The 21,129-nt window shown below is 35.0% G+C and overlaps 1 protein-coding gene across 8 annotated transcripts in view; it reads right to left on the reverse strand.

The window, feature by feature from the left end:
• Positions 1-21,129, reverse strand: part of PCLO (piccolo presynaptic cytomatrix protein) — a 340,916-nt gene that overhangs the window by 38,043 nt on the left and 281,744 nt on the right. For 7 of the 8 annotated variants that reach the window (XM_039388718.1, XM_027711469.2, XM_027711472.2 and 4 more), the window contains 2 exons: positions 13,849-13,990; positions 10,526-10,593 (listed from right to left, as the gene is read on the reverse strand). In XM_039388718.1, the coding sequence (XP_039244652.1) occupies positions 10,526-10,593; positions 13,849-13,990 (210 nt within the window). Of the gene's footprint in view, positions 1-10,511; positions 10,594-13,848; positions 13,991-21,129 lie in introns of those variants that run through there. The other variant, XM_039388821.1, reaches the window with a different exon arrangement.

Raw genomic sequence — 21,129 nt, forward strand, 5'->3', positions numbered from 1 at the left:
TATCATTAAAAAAGAAAGAAAATTAAGAATCAAGACATTAAGGAGTTACAAAGGACTGTTAAGTATAGAAAAAGGTTATGACATTCTTGAGGGTTTTTTTCACATTTCAAATATATACATCAAAAGTGGAGCTCTATTACAGAACTGTTTGATAGGAATGGCTGTGTTATCATTTGTAGGCAAGCTTAGAATAATCTATTTATAAGAAGTGCTTGATAAAATAATGCTATGTTTGTGAAGATCTTGGCTTTTGTATTCTTATTTCTGTCCTTGAGTACTAATTTCAATAAGAAACTAGGCTAGAACTCAGGAAAACATATTCCTGTTAAGGATAATCAAGCACTAGAACAGACTAATGAAGCTTTAAAGTCTATATCACCACTAGGAATTTTTTGGTGCAAGTTAACAAAAGCCTTTTAGGAACAATATTGTCCTGTGAATCATTAGCATGACCCCTTGAAGGCCCCTTAACACCATTCCTACTACAGAATAGCTTATATATATTTGAGTACTGAACATTATTGACTTGAAAACAGATCTATTTTACTTACTTTATTTTTCCTTGGAGTATGCCCACAATTCCAGGTCCTAATCCCACTGCTAAATGGAGGAGATCACTTGAAGTATCCAGGAAGCTGACATTTAAAAACCCTACTTGGTACCTCCTAGTTTCATTTTCACCACAGGGAGGAAATCATTTAGGATTTAGCAATTCACCTTCTATCATATTAATGCGTCAACCTGACTTTTACCGATCCTAAATGAACATTGATCATGAAAAGTCACTCTATTTCAAGGTGATTATAAATTACTCACTAGGTGAAGCAGCCTTTCTTCAGACTTACACCAGACATGGCTCAGGTTCAGTTAATCACACATTCCAGCATCTTCACCTTCACTCCAGTTTTGGTGGGGGGATCCCTCTGTTTGTTTTCCAGTGTTGATGGTCTTCATTATTAACTGGTATTTATACTAAATGTGCCAGTTAGTATTAAATCAGACTTCCCTCATAACCACATCTTTTTAAAAGACACAGATTACATAATTCTACCAAAACTCTTTCTTTTCTTCCCTAGAAATGAAACCATGTGGCTTTGCCAGATTTTTGATGGAATTACCAGCATTCCAATTACCAGTCCAAACACACTGAGCCAATTATATCTCCAAGAAGTCACCAGAAGAAACCTCCTGAAAGTCCCAAGCAGCTTTATGTTAGTGGAAATGCATTCAAGAGTAAGGTCAATAAAAATTAACAAGAACATTAGGCAAACAAATTATCTTTCCAAGTTGTTATTGAAGTATCATTTCAATATTTTGGTTTCAAGATGAAATACATGTGCTTTTCATTTTTTTCCTTGTTTTGTTCATCTTAATATTTTTTGATTTTCAAGAAATCCCATGGGAAAAATGAAATTTTTTAAATGGAAGCTTAAAAAAATAAATTTTTTTGTAGAATTTTCTTGACACATAATTTAAGGGCTAATAGCCTTTTAGTCACACTTCATGCAACAGCGGCAGAAGCTCTTGGTTAGCCACTAGTTAATCACAGTCAGTCTCCCTGGATTATTTACTTTGCTTTTGATGACACTTTATAGTGACAATTCAGGAACAGGTTGATTTGTAACAACGTAAATCAATGTTGTTTGTGATACAAGTTTGTGATACAAGAACACAGAATATTAACTTGTCCTTTTTTCCTTTTATGTTTCTATCTCTGGATGCAGTCTTTATTCTTATTTAAATTCCTTCTGCTTCTTTTTAGGAAAAACAGTAGGATTACACCAGCAAATACCTCAGGAAGGCAGAACTAATTGCTTCAATTATTACTGGAGAGCCAGGTGGGAAATGAGAGTGTGAGGCCAATCAGGGATAGATAAAAAATACTTCTCAAAGTTTAGAGAGTAAGCTGATAATACTTAGGTTTATAATGCTGCTGTTTATCTTGACTCATTTCTTTAAGGAGTGGTATTTAGGTATTAGTAGTAAGGCTGTTTCTAGCTTAAGGGAGCACGTATATAGACAGCTTTCTGAAAAACAACAGAGAGGATAAGGACTACTGACAGTGCACAGGCCTGATTCATTGCTTAAGGATCCCTTGTGACAGGAAGTATATCTGTTCAATTCTTAAAATTGAAATTCCCATTCCTAAAAATAATGGAAGTACAGTATGAGGGGATCAACAACCTAGCTGCAAGTGCTTTCAGTACTTATTTTCTACTCCCTTATGTCCTTTTTTTGTCTTTGGTATTGTGGAAGTTGCTCATGTGAGAAATCACCTTTGCTGGTATTTTCTGCTTTAAATTTTGATGGCGTTGATTAAACTTGTGCTGCCAAGGGTAGTAGATGGCAGACCCTTAGTAGAAGGTAATAGCAGAAAACGAGGTTGTGATTTCATATTAAAGACAGTTTAAACAATGTCAGGTTGAATTTTAGCCTTTTTATTTGTAGCGATAGTAGAGAGGTTTGGCAAATATTCTGATTCTTTCAATTGGATTTCTTCCTGGGAAAGGATCACATTTTATTCAGTAGTATTCTATTTCACAAACTGTCCTCTTCTACATGTAAATTAGAATGTCAATAAGACTATAAAAGTAAATATTGCAACCACTAAAAATGGTTTTTAAAAAAGACATCACCAGGTTTATATTGTTCTTTAGGAAAGACATTGAGAGTGTGCACCAATTTCTTTTGCTATGTACTATGAGACATGAACTCAAAACCAAAAAATACAATTCAACCACTGTTCAAGTCAGTGTTGGTAACATTTCAGATTGGCTGGATTACTCTTTAAATCCATGGATCAATATCCATTGCAGTCAACTAAACAGTCTCATACTTGGTCAGTTCAAAACTGTATTGATTCAAGAAAAATACTTGAAAGTCCAGACTTTTTCCAGGTTCTCTTACATTTTAGTATATGTTAGGATTAAATGTGCAAGACTCCTGAGTTATTTTAATTATTGCCAAGAGAGTAAACAGTAAAGGTAGTATTTGACCTGTGTGCATGAACTGAATAGATGGTGCTCCTTGTGTTTTTGAGATACCAGTCTGAAAAGGCCTTGGAAGGAACTGGATCAAGCCCTGGTGCAGAGACAAGGAACTATTCCAAAATTCCCCATCAGTGAAAGTGACTGGTTCTGACCTGGTAATTTACTGGTGATCTATATGCTGTTAGTCAGATTGTTATGAGCCAGGAATTATAGGAGATAGGAATTTTCAGTTCAGTTTAACTATTAAGAAAAATAAATATGTGCTAATGTAAAATAAATACATGCTAGTGTGTGATTTGTGGGTAAATTGGAGGCTAGTCTTGCTGGTAAACTCAAGCATGTGGATTCACAGTTCCTTTGTCTATTCAGTCAATTCCTGATGTAAACATAGAAATGAACAGTTTTATGATATGTAATGATACTTGCAATTTTTTTTTTAAATAGCAGTTCTCAGACTCTTGCTACACAATACTATACATGTGACATTCTGATGTTGCTTCAGGAACTGAATCTCAATCCCAAGGTAAGAAACGAAAAAGAAAGTGGAATTTTCATGGCACAGAGCTACTGACTATCTGTTCAAGACAAAACACTGGGTGAAGTGAGTGAAATGTGGATGCCTGAATCTCCTAATCAAAGGTACAGAAGAAACAAGTGCCGAAGGAGAAAAACATTTCTACTTCTATAACTGTAAAACACCTCTGCCTGAATAGGCAACTGTTCCCAGAACACTGACACAGCACCGGCATATTTGCAGTTTGTGTGTTGAACCCTTCAATAATCACTGTCAGATGATTATTGATCACATCACAGTCATAGAATGGTTTCGGTTGGAAGGGCTCTTTAAGAGTCATCTAGTTCCAACCCCACTCTATGGTCAAGGACACCTTCCACTAGACCAGGTTGCTCAAATCCCATCCAGCCTGGAGCTGGAACACTTCCAGGTGTAGGGCACCCATAACTTCTCTGGAAAACATGTTCCAGTGCCTCACCACCCTTGTTATAAAACATTTCTTTCTTACAGCCTATCTAAATCTAATATCTTCCAGCTTAAAACCAGTGTCCCTTTTCCTGTCACAAAAGGCCCTGGTAAACAGTTTTTGCCTATTTTATAAACCCCCTTTATATACTGGAAGGCCACAACAAGGTGTCCCCAGAGTCTTCTCTTCTCCAAGCTGGACAACCCCACCTCCCTCAGTCTGTCTCCATAAGAGAAGTGTTCCGTTCCTCTGATCATTTCTGTGCCCCTCCTCTGGACCCAGTCCAACAGGTGCATGTTTTTCTTGTACTGAGGACCCCCAAGGTGGAAGCAGCACTCCAGGTAGGGTCTCACAAGAATGGAGAAGAGGGGCGGAATGACACACACCACCCTTGACTTGCTGGCCATTCTTCTTGCGATGGAGCCCAGGATATGCTTGGCTTTTGGGCTGCAAACACACATCACTGGCTCATGTCTAATTTCCCATCCACCTAAGTCCTTCTCTGCAAAGGTGTTCTCAGTTAACTCACCACCCATCTTTCAGTATTGCTAACAAATACAAGTTTTGTCTAAACTCCCTCCCACTTTATTTACTTTGCAGGTTGTGTTTTATTCTACTACTGAGCTTTCTGGAAAAAGTTATATGCCATAATTTTTTTGATTACTAACCGAAAAAAACAACAAAGGCAGTTGGCTTAATCATTAACAGAGAACTTCCTTCATATCAAAGGAAATTAGGGGTTCATTTACAATACCTATATCATTTAGAATCATCATATAATCCATGAGAAGATTTAGATATCAGTAGGGGCAAATTATAGCACATAAAACTAGGTGTTGATACACTTTTTAACACTGACCTAAAGTGGTGGCATGTTACTCCCCAGTAAAAGTGAGGATGTAATCCTAAAATGAGATTCTGCCAGACTCCAGAGAAACACCAGAAACCATTGCTGCCTGTAACAGGCTGCTATCGGGATTATAATTAATGTTTTTCTATTTTACAGCAAGGGAGACTTTTGTTCTGTATCCAAGGGCAGATAAGGTGGTGAGAACCTCCGAGATGGAGATCCTCCAGCATGACCCTCTCGGGACTTCTGGGAATTTCACTAATTTGGGCATCAAACCACCAAAAAATCTACTTCATTCCATAAATTAATATAAATCCCTCTTGTCTAAATCCAGAACATCCAACTTAGAGTCTCTTTATCACATTTTTTTTGCATTTTCTTTCATAAATTACACCGCTTCTCCACTAAATATCAAAGAACTCATTTTAAACATCTAAAACAAATGACTGGATGTTTTATAGTATAGTTTCCCTTATGCACCTTTGTGGGAGAAAGTGTCTATAAATGTAATGCTCACTTAATTTCTAATTGTTTTTATGTTTAAAACCAGTTTAAGTGAAAAATGCTTGTGAGGGAAAACCAGCTAAATATGTCTTTCTGATATTCATGTTAGATAGCCTAAAATGAAGTTATGCTTCAAAGAAGTTACCTTCTGACAGATAAAAAGATATAAATTAAATTTGATTATGAAAGAAGGAAAGTCTCAGATAATCCTGAAGTTACATAAATTTAATATATAACCTAATCTATGTCCTACATTTTTCCCAGTCTCAGCATTTTCGCCATTGCTTCTGCAAGGTCAGTAAAATTCACCTTAATATTAATATACAAAGTAATTTAATTCTAATGAAAGAAAAGTTTCTCATCTGCAGTAAACCCCCTCTTTTCAGTCTGGACAGCTTAGACATCAAAGTACAGACTTGTACACAGGCAAAAGCATTTGCAAATCTCAGTAGCTCTATCATGATTAGCCATTAATAATTTCCTTCATCTGTCTTTTTCCTCCTCTTATAATTTTCTGACTGAAGGTCCAAAATTAGGACATTTTTTGCTGAGCATCTTCATAAGGACTAATATTATACTTCTGATACTTCAACCTTTGGAGTTTAAAGAAATCAAAATGCTAATTTTTTAAGAAGCAGAGATAGAGCAAGTTGATTTAGGGAACAGCCCTTAGTCTGTTCTCAGTCATACTAATATAAGTCCTGTGGTTTAAACAGTGTTACTGTAGCCTAGCTAAAGAACAAGTAAAAGGAGGTTTTTTTCTGAGCTTTAATTACTTTGAAGAATGTGGGGATGCTTAATTGTGCCTGTGCTGTCAGTTTGTTTCATGCCTTATTTTACTCAAGAGAGGTAATCCACATATTACTCCTGGGTACTCCTCTTCAAGAGAAAGTGTGATACAGCTTGCAAGACAATTTGCTCCAGGGCCTATTCTGTACAGACTTGATGGATGAAAATTTCATCAGGACTATTCAGAAAGCTATGAAGGAAAATTTAGAAGTCAAACGATTGCCAGTCACTTACAGGGGTCATGCACCTTTCCTCCAAAACATTATTAGAATGATTCCTAATATGTTTTAAGGTTTGTGTGGTATTTCAACTATTTTTCTCACAAAAAAAGATTAGACTGCCTTAACTTTTAAATACAGAGATAAGTGATAATACTGTTAAAACTGAATTTCTTAGTTTGTAATCCAGGATGATGAACAACAAAGCTCAAAAATTGAAAAAAAAATTGGGTATTTTTTAGCTTAGACTACTGTGAATAGATATAAAAATCACAGTACTGTAAAATTTGCCTGTTAAAGCATGAACACAGAGCATGTTTGAAGTTTTATGGATTTTTGTTATTGTTGTGGTGGATTTTTTGTTTTGTTTTGTTTTTCTTTTAATCTGTAACTTAGAAAAATACATAGCATGCAAAAAAAAAAGGAAAAATCCTGAAAGAGTTCATTAAAGATGATAATGGTTCCTTCTAGAAGTTCAGCAAGGATTTGTGCATCTTTCTTTAGATTTTTACATAGTAAAAATCTATTCCTTCTGTTTGCCTGTGGAGATACATCTACTGAGGCTTAACTGGAACATTTTGAAATTTTCTGTTCAGGTTCAGTCATTTTCAGAGGGAGAGAGTTTCTTACTTACAGAACTTTGTTTTATCACACTCAAAGGGTGTTGCTCAAAGGACCACTGGAAAGGTCAGAAAGTGAATCTCTGAGACACGACAGAACTCTGTAGAGAAGTTTTTGGTATTCAGCACATGGACTGGACGGCATTTAAAGAAAAAAAAGGTAAAAACCTCCCACTCTGTTGGAAGATGTGGGTGGGCAACCACTCTGTTCTTATATAAAGATTACAGTTTTCTGACTGAAGAAATGAGGCCAAGCACAGACGATGACAAAAGCACTGTGATTACTCATTCACTCAAAAAACCCCTATGAAATACTCCTAGAAGAGTCTTTTCTTGAGATGAACTTCAGCACTTACAATTCTAGAGGAACAATATTTTGCATGCATATAGAATCTTCAAAAGTAGAAGATCCAAAATGTCAATTACAATGCTATTCACATCTATATATGTCTCTTCTACTACAAATAATGGTATGCTGGGATTACCTAGCAAGTTCACACTTTTGAAATATGCAAGAATAATTTTCCCCATTTATTTTTTAATTATATAAATAGTTGGTAGGTGGAAAATACCGTCTGGGATCTATTGGCTGAATATTGTCATAGGGCAGATAGACCAATCATGATCTACAACTGAATCAAGATATTAATCATGTGCTTTTAATTGTTAGTTTCAATCCTTACATGGATGCAATTGGGGTTTTTGTCTGTAACGTCTGCAATACTCCATAGCATGTCATAAGAAATCTTTAAACAAAGTATATTGCACTTTCTGAAACAAATACAGAAATTGGCTTGCATAACTCAATGAAGATCACAATACGTATAATAAGATTAACTGAAGCTTAAGAAGATCAAGTATTTCATCTGCTCAGGGCATAATGCCCAGAGTTAGATAGCATGCAACAATGCATATCATAAAAATAACTAATACAGTGTCCAAGAACAAAACTCTGAATTATTTTTATATTATTAAGTAGTACAAAAATACAGAATATAACAAGATGATATGTTAAGAGAAACAAAGACTATCATATCGATACTCACAGTTTTTTATATTGACCATTTGGTTGTGTAAATAGTGTGTAAATGATACTGTTTTCCAATATTTACTTTTAACTATACTAATACATCTTAATAGCACAAAAACTACTCCAACAAAACATTAACACATTTCTCAAGTAAGCAAACAATTACAAAAGGAGCATATTTTTCCCAGGTGACTCCACTTATATACATGCCTAAATTTTGGTGTCATATCCAGTGAGATGAACCCAACCCCTGTTGCTACAGTTTTGATTCAGCTGTCTAGAAACCAGTTCTCATTGTCATGGTCCTACCTCGTTTTGCCTCCAGCTACTGGTCCTAAAGATCCTGTAAGTCCCCTGCCATTTTTGTCAGGCCTATGTGAATGACTTGGATGACTAAAACATTTAAAGTAGCAGCAGATCCGTATGTTTAAGCAAATAAATTTATTCTGCCCCATTTTAAAGAGACTAACCCACAGGCTACTTTTTACAGAAGTTATGCACTAAGAGTATTTGAAAATGTAAAAAATATTGTCAGTATTAAAAGCTTTTAAATATAACACTAAATCATAATTTGCAAATGAAAATACAAATGTCAGCTATGGGAACTCTCTACAAATTAATGAAAAATGGGGATAAACATTTGCTTCCAATTAATTGCAGAGCTCCTCTGGTCCATAACACAGATAACTGAACTACAGAAAAGGTATAATTTGATCTCTAAGATTTTTCATTCATCCATGAAAAGAATACCACAATAATTTCGCAATACTGAAGTAATACTCAGTTAATCTTGAGTTCCTCTAAATTCTGAACTGCTTCCCCTCAAGATAATTATGTTTACATGCTGAAGCTGAAATGCTCTTGAATTGTTTTCCAGCTTTTAGTTGAATTTATCCTTTGAGATTGATCTCTCCCGTCTTAGTCAACTAGAAATCAGACACCAAAAACCAGGCTGCATGCACCAGCTTCTCTCAATGTTGAGAAACAGCACTTAGCAAGAACTACTCATGTTATCATACTTGGAGTTGTAGTGCTTAGAGTACTCAAGATAGGAGAGGTGAATTGCATCATAAGTGAAAATTAGGGAATTGCAGCTCTTGAGTGCAGATTTTGAAGACAAGCAGAAACATAACTGTGACTGGAAAAGTAATTTTAGTGACCAAATGCTACATACACATCTTTCAGAATGTTTAAAAAGGTGGGGGTTGTTTTTGTTTGTTTGTTTTTTTGATTGATTTGGGGTTTATTTAATGATACAAATAAGAAACGAAAATATTTTGTGTTCGTAGGCTCTGAAATTTAGATCCAAGACCTTACCAAAGGGGTAACTTATGATAAACAAAAAGATGAAAAAGTATTTTTTTTTTACAACTATCATTCAATATAAAATTTATCATGACAAAGTGATTTTTACATGATGAGTATTATGAATGGAAACATTTAGTAGAATGTATATACACAGTTAAGAATTCTTGCTTTGGAAAAGGCAGTTTTACAGTTCTACCTTCGATTATTAATTTAATTTCTTCAACTCTGTGGAATATTAGACTACTTTTACCTCAAATATAGCAACAGCAATTATTTCCCCATGTATACAGGTTGTAGAAACCTGAAAAATTTGATTTTTTTAATGACTGAATTTAAGACCAATTTACCAATTTTATGTATGAATTTCAATTTATTAATTAATACCTCAAAGCTGCATTGAAATGCATTTAAAAGTCTTAACAATAAAATGAAGGTCATGATAATTAAATTTTATATTTGAGGTCAACATAAATAAACACTTGAAAAAATATACCTTATATACAAAGGAAAATGGAATTTTCCTTACAAGTCCTTCAGAAAAAAACACTCAATTTTCATGTGGTTGTCCATTATTACACATGAAAAACATAATCACATTGCTCATGAAGCTTTGAAAGTCATTCTGTCAGGCTCTTTCCAGCTCCAATATTACAGTGTCTCCTTCTTTGTCACCGCCACATTCATACAAAAAAAAAATCACTCAGGATTTCACAATCCAATAAGGGTTTCATTATAATGCATCTGCATTAAGTGCAGCAGTCAAGCCTGCTGTTCAGCCAATATTTTTGTTTAAACTTAATGTTTTATGTAAACACTAATAATAATAATAATAATTGTGTTATTAAGTAAACATTCTGAAATGTTATAAAAATAGAGTCTGACAGCCATTGGGTATTTTCTTTGAATTCAATGAGCATTGAGTCAGCTCCATACTCTGTATTTTTTATTTGAACACCGTGAAAAGCAATAGACATCAAAAGACAGACATTATTTATTGTAATCTAACTACTGAATTACTTAAAAAAACAGGTAAGACACTGTTCTCATTTAAACTGAAGACTCATTACATTGATGCTATGTGTAACGAGCCCTTAGAATAAATGAAGGTTAGGATCTTAATCCACAATACAAAGAGAGAATAGACTAATTTTTCATAGCATAACAAGTAAAAGACAAACACATATCAGTTCTACAAATATGGGATATCACTGTAGTGCTGTTTGTATTTCTTTTTACCTTCTGAATCGGATAATCCTACTCCCGACTGCTTTACTGGTTCTTGTCCATTCTGGCTCATCTTCCCTCTGTTAAAAGATATGGTGGTTGTTGTCAATAAGACTATAAAGAGATGAGAGCTAAGGAAATGATACACCCAAGTCAATGAGGCTTGGTTCTTTACAAAAAGACAAACATCACAGGTATTTCTAAATAAAAAGGAAAAAAAGTCTGTACATATATATAATTACAAGAAAATAAAATGGTAGATTTTTTTTTGTTGTTGTTATTTGGATCAATCACTTAAGAATATTCTTTTTTTTCTCTTTAGAAGGCAACTACAATACCATTACTTTAAAGGTAAGGGATACTTGTGGTCATTGTCTTCTTTTAATGATTGTTTAATTTACATTTTAGATTTAGCATAAGAAAGAGTTCTGTTCTGAAGACTTATATTAATCTTAAAGTGAATGGAACAAATCATGCTCTGGAGGTCCCTATTTTCCTGCACTGTGTGTACAAAGAACCTGTGTTACACTCTTGATGCCTATTTTTAGGCAATGAAAGTTAGACAAAACATGTTATCTAAATATACTTGTTGCGAGCTCTAAGGCATGATTGTAATCGCTCTCAAAGATGTCTGCTACTATCAGACATTTGTGCTTCTGGTTTCCTTTCTCCCTTAAGACTCTGAAATGATGTGATAGAGAATATAAGGCATTATCTTCAGACGCATGTGATTCCTTTGGGGTTAAAGGGTCAGCACTGGTCTTTGCTACCAATGAGCCAGCTTCAGGTCTCAGCAATGGAAGCTGTCCAAACTCAGAGTGAACTAAAAATTGGTATAAAATTACATTTTTTAAAGTGATTGTTATATTCAATTTTAACTGAAAGATATTATTTTGTTCTTCTGCAGGTAATGCTTCATAAATCATATCACAGATATGATACAAGAATTATTTGTCCCAAGGGTTATACTCCTTATACTTTATTCTGTTGCTTTTCACCTTTGCATTCAAAATTAATATAATTTTATAGACATTGTATTGCTATAAAGACCATAGAGAATCTGGTCTTTATCAGAGAAGATAACATGTAACTTTCAGGAATATTACAAATGAATAATAAAGGAGTATATAAAAAAAATTCCAAAGTAGAAAGACTTTACAAGATATATTCAGCTCTGTGTAACTGTATATAATTTCCCTTGGTAGTTATAGCTACTTAATATTGGCAAGTATACTAATTAGTCACCTCATCAAACAATTCCCATGCTGTCAATATTTAATTATTTTATTTTGCTTCAAGACTAATTGTTCCTATGTCTAAAAGCATTTGGACTAAAGTAAAGAGTTTAAAACTTAGCATATCCAACACGTTTTCTATTGATAAATCAAAAACTTAGTCTAAGCAGGAAGACAACAACCAAAGAGGTTTTTAAATACCAAGATACTTAAAAGCATTTAGCCTGCTTAACACTTCACATCCAAACTGTGAGCTGTGTTCTTGTGGATATGCTGAATTACTGTACAAGGTCAGAGTCCCTGAAGTTATTATAAAGCCAGTGTGAATGCAAATGTTAACTAGAATATCAATCATACATATATGCAGGTAAATAAGAATTTTTATACAGAATTCAAAATAGAAACAGTTATCTGCACTAAACATTCTTTCCAGGAATAATCTAACAGTAAACAGTAATTTTGTTATTCATTTTCATTACATTGCTGTAAAGCCCTGGAGACTAACATGAAAAACAAAGCGTGTCTTGTCTTTAAAAATTTCCTGTGTAATTGTTAAAGTCTCTGTCTAATATCAGCATAAAAATAATTTACTTTACAATGTCATAATAAAGAAAAAAATAGTCCAGTCTTAACAGAAAATAAGAGGCCTGGATATATTTTGTTTAATTCATGAGAACAAATTGCTATAAGAGAAATGCTGAAGCTGTGGAGACTTACTCCTGCTTTTCAGTAGAAGTGGGGCTGATTTCAGGCTTAAGAGAGCAGTGAATCTGTCAGCCAAATACCAAGTAACTGTAGGTACTGTCACATTATGAGGCAATACACAGTAGATGATACTATTTGGACTCAAATGTAGCATATGTGAACTGAAAATTTCTATTGAGAGCTCCATCTTGTGTTTCTGTGAACAAAGATTTTTATGCATCTTTGCTTTTCTCACTAGGAATGAGGGCACCATATTTTTCTTTTTTTGCCAAAGTTGATTGAAAACATCTTTTTGCCACTGGGAAGTACAACCCTTTTTTGTGAGGGAAAAGTTCAAGGAGGATCAAGAAACTAGTATCCTACAACCTGAGCTCACATCATCCTCTTAAATTCTGAAGATGAGATTGAAATATTAGATTTATCTCTATTTTTCTTTTAGCTACTAACAAGCTGTAGACAAATCCTATTGGGCTTTATTTTAGAAAATTATAAATTCTCAGATACATCACAGTTCTTGAGAAGGATTTTTACTTCATTCAAGTTTTTCTAGGAAGCCTCTATCTCTTATGACTAATAGTTCAGGACTTCAAGGGAAAGGCAAAAAACTTGTGGTCCAGAGAAAAACATTGAACAACTATTGCAGACAGTGAATGAGCAATGACCGCCAACTAATACTTTGAAAGCAGTCAATCTATATTTTTTTTCAGGCCAGAATTAAAGGTTTATCAGGAAAAGTTACTTTGTCCTATAAAGTAATATAAATGAAATTGCCAAATGAAGGCACATGCTGACAGAGTAGAGGGGAAAAAATCCTGGCAAAACTTTTCTCTGTGGAGTGCTTAACTGTGTAAAATGTTTTGAAAACTGAATCATTTTATAGGATCATTGCACTTGATAGTAGCTTGATAATTCCTAGAGGGACTCTGTACCAAAAAGCTCTTTTGCAAACAACTGAAAATTCTACTCAAGCTCCTAAAAACTTGGAGAAATTAGGGGTATATCCACAATATAGATTCCATTTGCATTAATAACACTTCTCTATAAGAGAAAAATCTGAAAACTTAAATTAAGCATTCTCAGGCCTAGAAAAATTGTACTACTAAAACATGAGCCAAGGGCAACACTACGTACTTTCATCAAAAGCTTAGACGCACCTTTCCTGTGTGACAGGAGAAAAAAATCATGAGGTTGAGGCAGAGGTTTGGTTGGTTATTAACAACTCAGTGCTCAACAAAGCAGAATAAAACTATGTACTCAGAGAAATTCTCCCCAGTTAGCTGCTATTCTACTGCATCACTCAAGTCTGCAGAGGAAACTATTCAAGAAGATGACTGGTAAGTGAAAGGGCTATAAATTGTGCATGGAGGATACAGTATATTAAATGAAAAGCCTTACATTCTCGGGATGGGAAATAGATTATTCTCTCCTGTGGCACTGCTGCTGCCTTCGCTATCCATGCTGTATCCACTGCCAAAACTGCTGGCTGATGAGCCAGTGGAGACAGAACTTTCTGCAGGTCGGTGATTAGTAGACCTTGCTGTACAGGGCAGGAACAGTGGGTTACTAAAAAACTTGCGAGACATCAGTACCACTGACATTAAGAAAAACTGTAGTTTATCAAAATCACATGCTTCAAACAGTTTCACTTTCAAATTTTACATTCAAGTATTGCTTTATTGTATTTTGCAGATAATGTTTATTTCCACATAGAACAAGGTGTTCTAAACCAAATAGTATACCACCATATTTTTTGTCCAGTCATTTTAATTGTTCAAATCAACAGCCTGAAGGGACAAAAAAAAAGGGACAGATTGATTAACACTGCTTTTCTGACTAAAGTTACAGAAAATCAGTTATTCATCTGAAATCTTTCTTATGATAATCTTGTAAAAATGAAAGTCCCAGTGGGCCTTCCTCACATTCCTCGTGAAATGTTCTTTGCATTTGGTGATTTTGAGAAGGAGAGGAGTCTGAAAGGATATATAAGTACACAATCTATAGTCACAGAGACTGTATGAAGGCCTCCATCCCTCTATAGACATAACACAGCTACTGCATTATATTTCTCAACTGCTCCTACCCATCTGGATCTCACTATGTGCCTAGAATTTTAATGCACATATTTTGACAGGAGATGCCTTAATCTAATTTAAGACCATTTGGTGTTAGTATAGCATATGTTAGATTTACTTCAGATTGCCTTATTTTGTGTTTTGGATATTACTGCACTACATGAAAAAATCTTCCAGTATTTGGCATTTAGCAAGTTGAGAAATATAAACAAAAAAGGACACAGTGACATTGCACAAAATAATTAATACAGGAACAATAGAGTAGCTATTCTCATATTGAATAACACAATTGTCTGGGAATATTAATGCAGATTTTTTTATTTTTTTGTTAAATATGTTTTATCACATCTACTACTGTAATGTTTCATCTATTTTAACTGACTGAGCATATATACTGAAGATAGAAAACACTTTTTTTGTAACGTTATTTTTCTGTGAAGAATTAAGGAGATTTTATGTTATTTTGGTGAACTGTAAACTCTTATACAAGCACTTAAAAGAGATTCTTCTTTAAACAAGAAATTACTCAAGTATCTAACCTGAAATTTAATAAGAGCCAGAGCCCCAACAGTGTCTTGCTTCAAACTGGCGACCGATATTATTTACGCCTGACTGACTGAATAAAACTTTTGGTGAAGACTTCTGCATTTTGCCTGATGTGGGACCGGGGAGCTGTGTGTAACTCCTCAAATGTAATATAAAAACAGGTGAGTAATTGGAATTAGATGCAATGAATGAAGCAATTCTTATATCACCAATCCTGCGGCCAAACTTTGAGTTAAGACAGAACTCTTATTCTGCACAGTGACTCTTCACTGCTAAACTAACCTGTCATGTAACATTTTTATCTTTTAAACTGTATTAGTCTCCTTTGTTTCAGTGTTGCCCACAGCCGCAAGAGGAATTGTTTTCAGATAAAATTATTCCTTAGCTCTCTTTCATGATTTTATACATCGATCATAGGCTGCCTTCTTGGAAGTTAATACAAATTAATAAATTTTTAAATCATCTGTTATTAACAGATACTCTCAGTATCTTGCCAGGAGAGAAAGGTACCTATGTTTTTTCCAGCAGAGACAGCCAGCTCAATGTGCAGGGAATGCTCTGTCACTTCCAGCTGGTGGTACTGTGAGTGAATTCCTAGGATGATGGTGACATGTCAGCAAACTGCCGTTGGGAAAGGTTGGGCAAGAGCAAGATTTCAAGGACAGAGGTCAACTTCTCCATTACAGAGCATTATTGCCAGCTGCCCTATATTCAACGTCCTGAATTGGTGCTCTCTCATGCCTGTCCCAAACTAATTCATAACATCAATTCTCACAGTGTTTGTGTGACCTGTATGACTCCAGATGTATGTTGTTTGGGATTCTGAGGGTTTCTTTAGGTTACATTGTTTTGGTTTGGGTTTTTGTTTGTTTGAGGTTTCTTGTGGTTTGGTTGGTTGGTTGGTTTTGGCTTTTGTTTTGTTTTTGTTTTTTTTCCATGGCAGGACAAATGCCTCACAGGTGAGAACAACTGGGAGATCAACACATCTGCAAAACCCATGGAAGCCAAAACACTATTGTGCCAGCACAAAAAAGCATCTTCATCCTTTTCTTAGGCATGAATTTGCTTAGTGTAGCATATATATCTCCATCATAACATATGTGGCTTGAAAGGATGTTTCGTATCTCAGCTATTTTTATTGACTTTGCTGTAAAAGCTAGTGCCTGAAGTAATTTCTTGTATCTTTACTGGTGGATTTCTAAAACTAGTAAGAACCTATAATTTAGTTCAAGCCAGAAAAGCTTGAATTAAGCCCTTATAAATGGTTTAGAAGTTTTCCTTCATCTATTTGTAATCAATACATAGCTCTTTTGAAACAGCTGTATCATAATGACACATTCAATATACTGTATTTTTAGTTTCTCTATTGTTTTCTCTAATTCACAAAATTTTCCATATTGATTTTTTTTCCATAAGATCTCTTGATGAATGGTTATAATGGATCTAGATTTAGTTTCATGACTGGATTTTGAAATTTCTAAACTTTAATGTTTTTTTTCCCCACCTGTCTGCTCTATGAAAGTAATGAACTACAGTGCCAGTTTGTGACAAGACACAAAATCCACAAATAGATTTAGAGCTGATTTCATGACAAATTGAGAATCTTGATAGAGAGAACTTACCATAACTTGTGAGACACCCACATTTTCTGTATGTCTGTATTTTTACAGATATGTCTAGACCTCTAAACTTCTGCTGATTATATAGGAAGCTTCAAAGTTCTGAAGATGTGGCAATGCCTGCTGCCAGGCAATATTTTGCCTGGGAGTAAGAATAACCATGGTTATATTTGTACTCTAAGCTGAAAGATAGAACTGGTTCCATGTTCATATGTTCAAATGACTAGTCTGTACATTCACTTGCAGTCTTACACTTTCTCTTTGAACGTTGCCTTAGAAATTTTAACAAGAAACTCAGAGTTCACTGTGGAACTCATCTAGTCTTACTAGTCTCTGTAAGGTCTGTGAAGCCCTGGAAGTGCCAGAATAATTTCCACCCTGCTCGGTGAACTGGGTTCATATCCATATATAGACAAATAACAATTGCATTATATTTAGTTTCAATTCTATTTTTAATTACAAGATTCTGGCAGGTTAATTCTCAGCTACAGAGCTTCTGGAAAATGCCTTAGCCCTCAGGTTTTGACCTCAAAGTGCTGTCAGGAGGTGCTTTGTTCTGTGGAAGTTGAACAGCTTCATATGGATTTACTCAGGTCCAAAGATCAGACATTCTCTTCTGGTATCACAGAGGTACCTGATGCTACAAGGTGCAGTCTTGCTTTGCTGAAATCTACAACGTTTATCTGAAAAGGAACTTGGGCAAAGGCAATTGCCATAATTTGAATATTAAGTATCAAGAGTACGGAAAAGCTATGTTTCACTGCTTTCTTGCCCTGTGGTTTTCAATTTTTTTCCTGGAACTTAGAAAAAAAAAAAAAAAACCAACACAAAAAAAGCCAAGTAACTTTTAGAAACTCTCCAAAACTTAGAGAACTTTTAAAATAGTTCTCATACGCAAGGTCTTACTGTCAATTACATATGATGCTGAAATCTTTCCATTTTTAGAGAAAAGACTCTTCAGGCCTCAGCAAATGGAAGAGACTAGGCTTAACTGAAAGCCATCACCCATCTTCATTTGGCTTCTCTCTGGGAGAGAGGAGATATCCTTTCACACCCTCCAATCCTTTCTCCATAAACTTTTTATGCAGTTTATCAAGTGCTTAGTACTTTTTGAGGAATGTAACCTCAATTATGTCTGGGCTGACCAGCCATGGAATTACAAAGAATAGAAATAGGAAATCAAAGTTTAAAACTTTAATATGAGCTGCTTCCTCTGAAATAGTGCACAAAATTTCCTATTATACAAAGCTATAATTGTAGTTTGATTTCATTTTCATCTGCTAATCCTATTTTACCTGGTAGTTCCCTACTTGGATTGGGTGTTGATGATTACACATGTCATATTTAATAGCTACCAAAGTGATGTTAAACCTACCTCTGAGTGATATTGTTTTACTGCCTGTACAGGCTCTGGCATGAGCAAAAGTCATTCTAGTGAATAGTGCATAAATGAATTGGAAGACTTCTCCACTGCTTAGAGCAATTATTTCAGATTCTAAGAAAGTGGATCATAATGTTATCCCTGGTGTAGGATCAGGGTTTCCCAAGAAAAAAAGATATAATAGTTAGACAGATATTCTGTGTTGTTTGCAGGAAGAAGAATAATAGACTTTTCATTCAACAGAATGATACTTGACCATGTATTCCCCTACAACTTCTTAGAAAAGAGTTGCTGATTCAAGAAAATGGAGGCTAGTACTGACCTTACCTTTTAGCTCCTTCATTTTATTTCTATTTTTTAAAAAAATTATTGTTAGTAGTAGTATGATATTAGTTGAATGCATCTATGGCAAAAATATGCTCTTGCTTATGCTTTGGCTTATGGACCCAGCTTAAAACTCAACTTTTATAGCCAAGGAAAGCACGTAAGTAATGACTTAGTATAAAGAAAATATCATATTAAAATCAATAAGAAAGGGAAGAATGGAAGACATATGATCTCATTTAATCTTTCAGAAAAGTCTGCTTCTACAACAGAGAAGACGGTTTTCTAAAACCTAACATAAGGAAGATAGATCATTCACACGAGACCTATAGCCATGAACTGTCAAATCAGTCAGCAGCAAAATGAAAACAATCCAGCACTGTCACCACTCCAACCATTATTCTACAGTGAATGGACTTCTCTTTTTAAAGATTTCAATTTGAAAAATGGGACTATGTAGTTCTGTAGTTCCTATGGAGAAAAGAAGAACAGACTCAACCAGCACGTTCTCCTGGGGAATTAACTGTAGATGTTCCCTTTTTTCTGGTAACTGTCTAGAAGCACAATTACACTGTCAAAATGAATTGGGAAAGAAAATTCTATTTGTGAATCAAACAGAAGGAGGGGAAAATGCCTTCAAGTATTCAGGATTAAGTTTTCAGAATTTGCCTCTAACTACTTGAAAAAAAATTGCTCGTTATAACTGGCAGTCTCATGGGAAACTCTGGGTGACAAAGAAGCCTGATAGCATCATGCTGAGTATTCTCAAAGAGATGCAAGACCCTGGGAGCAGGGGAAAGCACCAATCTGCTATGGGTAATTTTCTGCTGATCAGCAGACTGGGCAACTCACACACAGTGTCTTTTGGCAGAACTTTGGTTACTCTTCACTTTCAGTCACCTTGTGCTTCAAGTGCTCCAATCTCAAACTGCCCCAAATGCCAGTTTACCTGTTGTTTATGAAGGGTTTGCTAGCACTAAAAGCAGGGGCTCTCTAGATTGCTCTGTAAGGTGCAACTGCTTGTTGCATCTGTTGTCAACTGGCAACAGAATGTGGATGCACAAACAACTAGTGATCAAACACATACACCTCAGGTCAGTTCAGATAGTTTCTTTTCCTAACGCTCCCTCATACTGAACAGGACTTTAAGCCATGGACTCATCCTCATTTAACCACACACTGAGCAGTGACATTTTGTGAAATTTCAACACAACCCTTTACAGAGAAATTTACCGTTTGAGTTGAGTAGCAGAAATACAGCACTCTTCTGAAACTGTGGTGAAGTAATTTCTTTACTCAGCAAAGCACTTCTGATTAAATAATTCTCCATGAACTCTGTAAGGTTAGTCCACCATTGAATAGACTTTTGAAATAAGTGTTATAAAATGAAGAATCTGAGCAATTTTTCTGAAATTACCTGTCAGTTCAAAATGGTGGAAGAGTAAACAGCAGGAATAGCCAAAGTAAAATGGGCCAACTATTAAACTGAAACAAGGCTCAAAAGACAGCCTCAGATTATTGGTATCTGCAGAGAGTGGGGACAAACTGTTCTTGTGTTGATAATGATACTTGGAAATGGATTATTTGTAACAATATGAAGACCTATTTAACTTGGAAATTGAGAGATTAGTGACACTAGTCATTAAACAGCTTTGAGCAGTAAATTATTTAAGTGTGAAGGAAATATCCTAAAATAATGTAGGAAATTAAAACATGGCATTGCCTATTAAATATGTGAAAATGGATATAGACCAAAAAGGACCCCAAATGAGCAGGTATTTTAGATCACAATAATATCCACTTCAAAAGATTTATAGAACCTAGGAATCAATTTCCTTTCACTCCATTGTTGCTAAAGCCAGGAAATAGAACTTAGTGATAAGGAAAATTCAGGTCAATTTTAATTTCTTGCAACTAAGTGTCTAGAAACTACACAGTGCTAGCTCAGACCTGTATCATGGGTTCTACAATGCTAGCAATATCTTGACGCATACATCACATCACATTTCTGTGTACCCTTAACCTGTTATGCTGACATTTAAGTGAACTTTTGTCGAAGTTGTTGGCCCAAGGCAGTTATAAGCAAGTCTGCTACATTTGGACCTAAAGAGTTTTAAATTAGCATTCTTTGAGATGTTTAAACTGATATGTTCAACTGGGTACAATTCTGAAAATGCTGATGCAGTTTGGCTAATGTAGATACTCTATCTAACAGTATCAACTCTGAGAGTAGATGTCCCCCTTATCAATGAAACCACTTGACATACAGCTGTTTGGAAATAGTTTCCTCTTAGGTATCACAGAAAAGCTTTTGTGTCATGATTGAAGATGTGTAATGTAAAAGATGAAATGTTTTCTATGAGATGGTGTGGTGGTGTGCTCCTCCCCTTCTCCTCCCCCACCCCCCATTCTCAAGGAGATAAATAAATAATACTGGGTACATGGGTTAGAAGAAGTTTTAAGAAAATGTTGTGATTTTAAATTCCCAGAGGTTTGAGCTTGAAAAAAACATACTTGTTATTGAAAAACAGGCAGAAATTGCTGTAGAATTACTATGTTTGTATTACCTTAAATGGTAATTTAACAGGTATGTTTGTATCTTTAACTGAAACACATGGCAATTTCTCTAGATCTTTAACATTTGCTACCTAATTCAGATCAAGAGCATAGCAGAGTTTTTCTCTTGGCAGGTTACTTGCTTGTTTGGTTGGGTTAAGGTGAGCCAAATAAAACA

The sequence above is a fragment of the Pipra filicauda genome, unplaced genomic scaffold (assembly GCF_003945595.2).
Source record: "Pipra filicauda isolate LSUMZ 115617 unplaced genomic scaffold, ASM394559v2 scaffold101_size5749837_pilon, whole genome shotgun sequence".
Lineage (NCBI taxonomy): Eukaryota > Metazoa > Chordata > Aves > Passeriformes > Pipridae > Pipra > Pipra filicauda.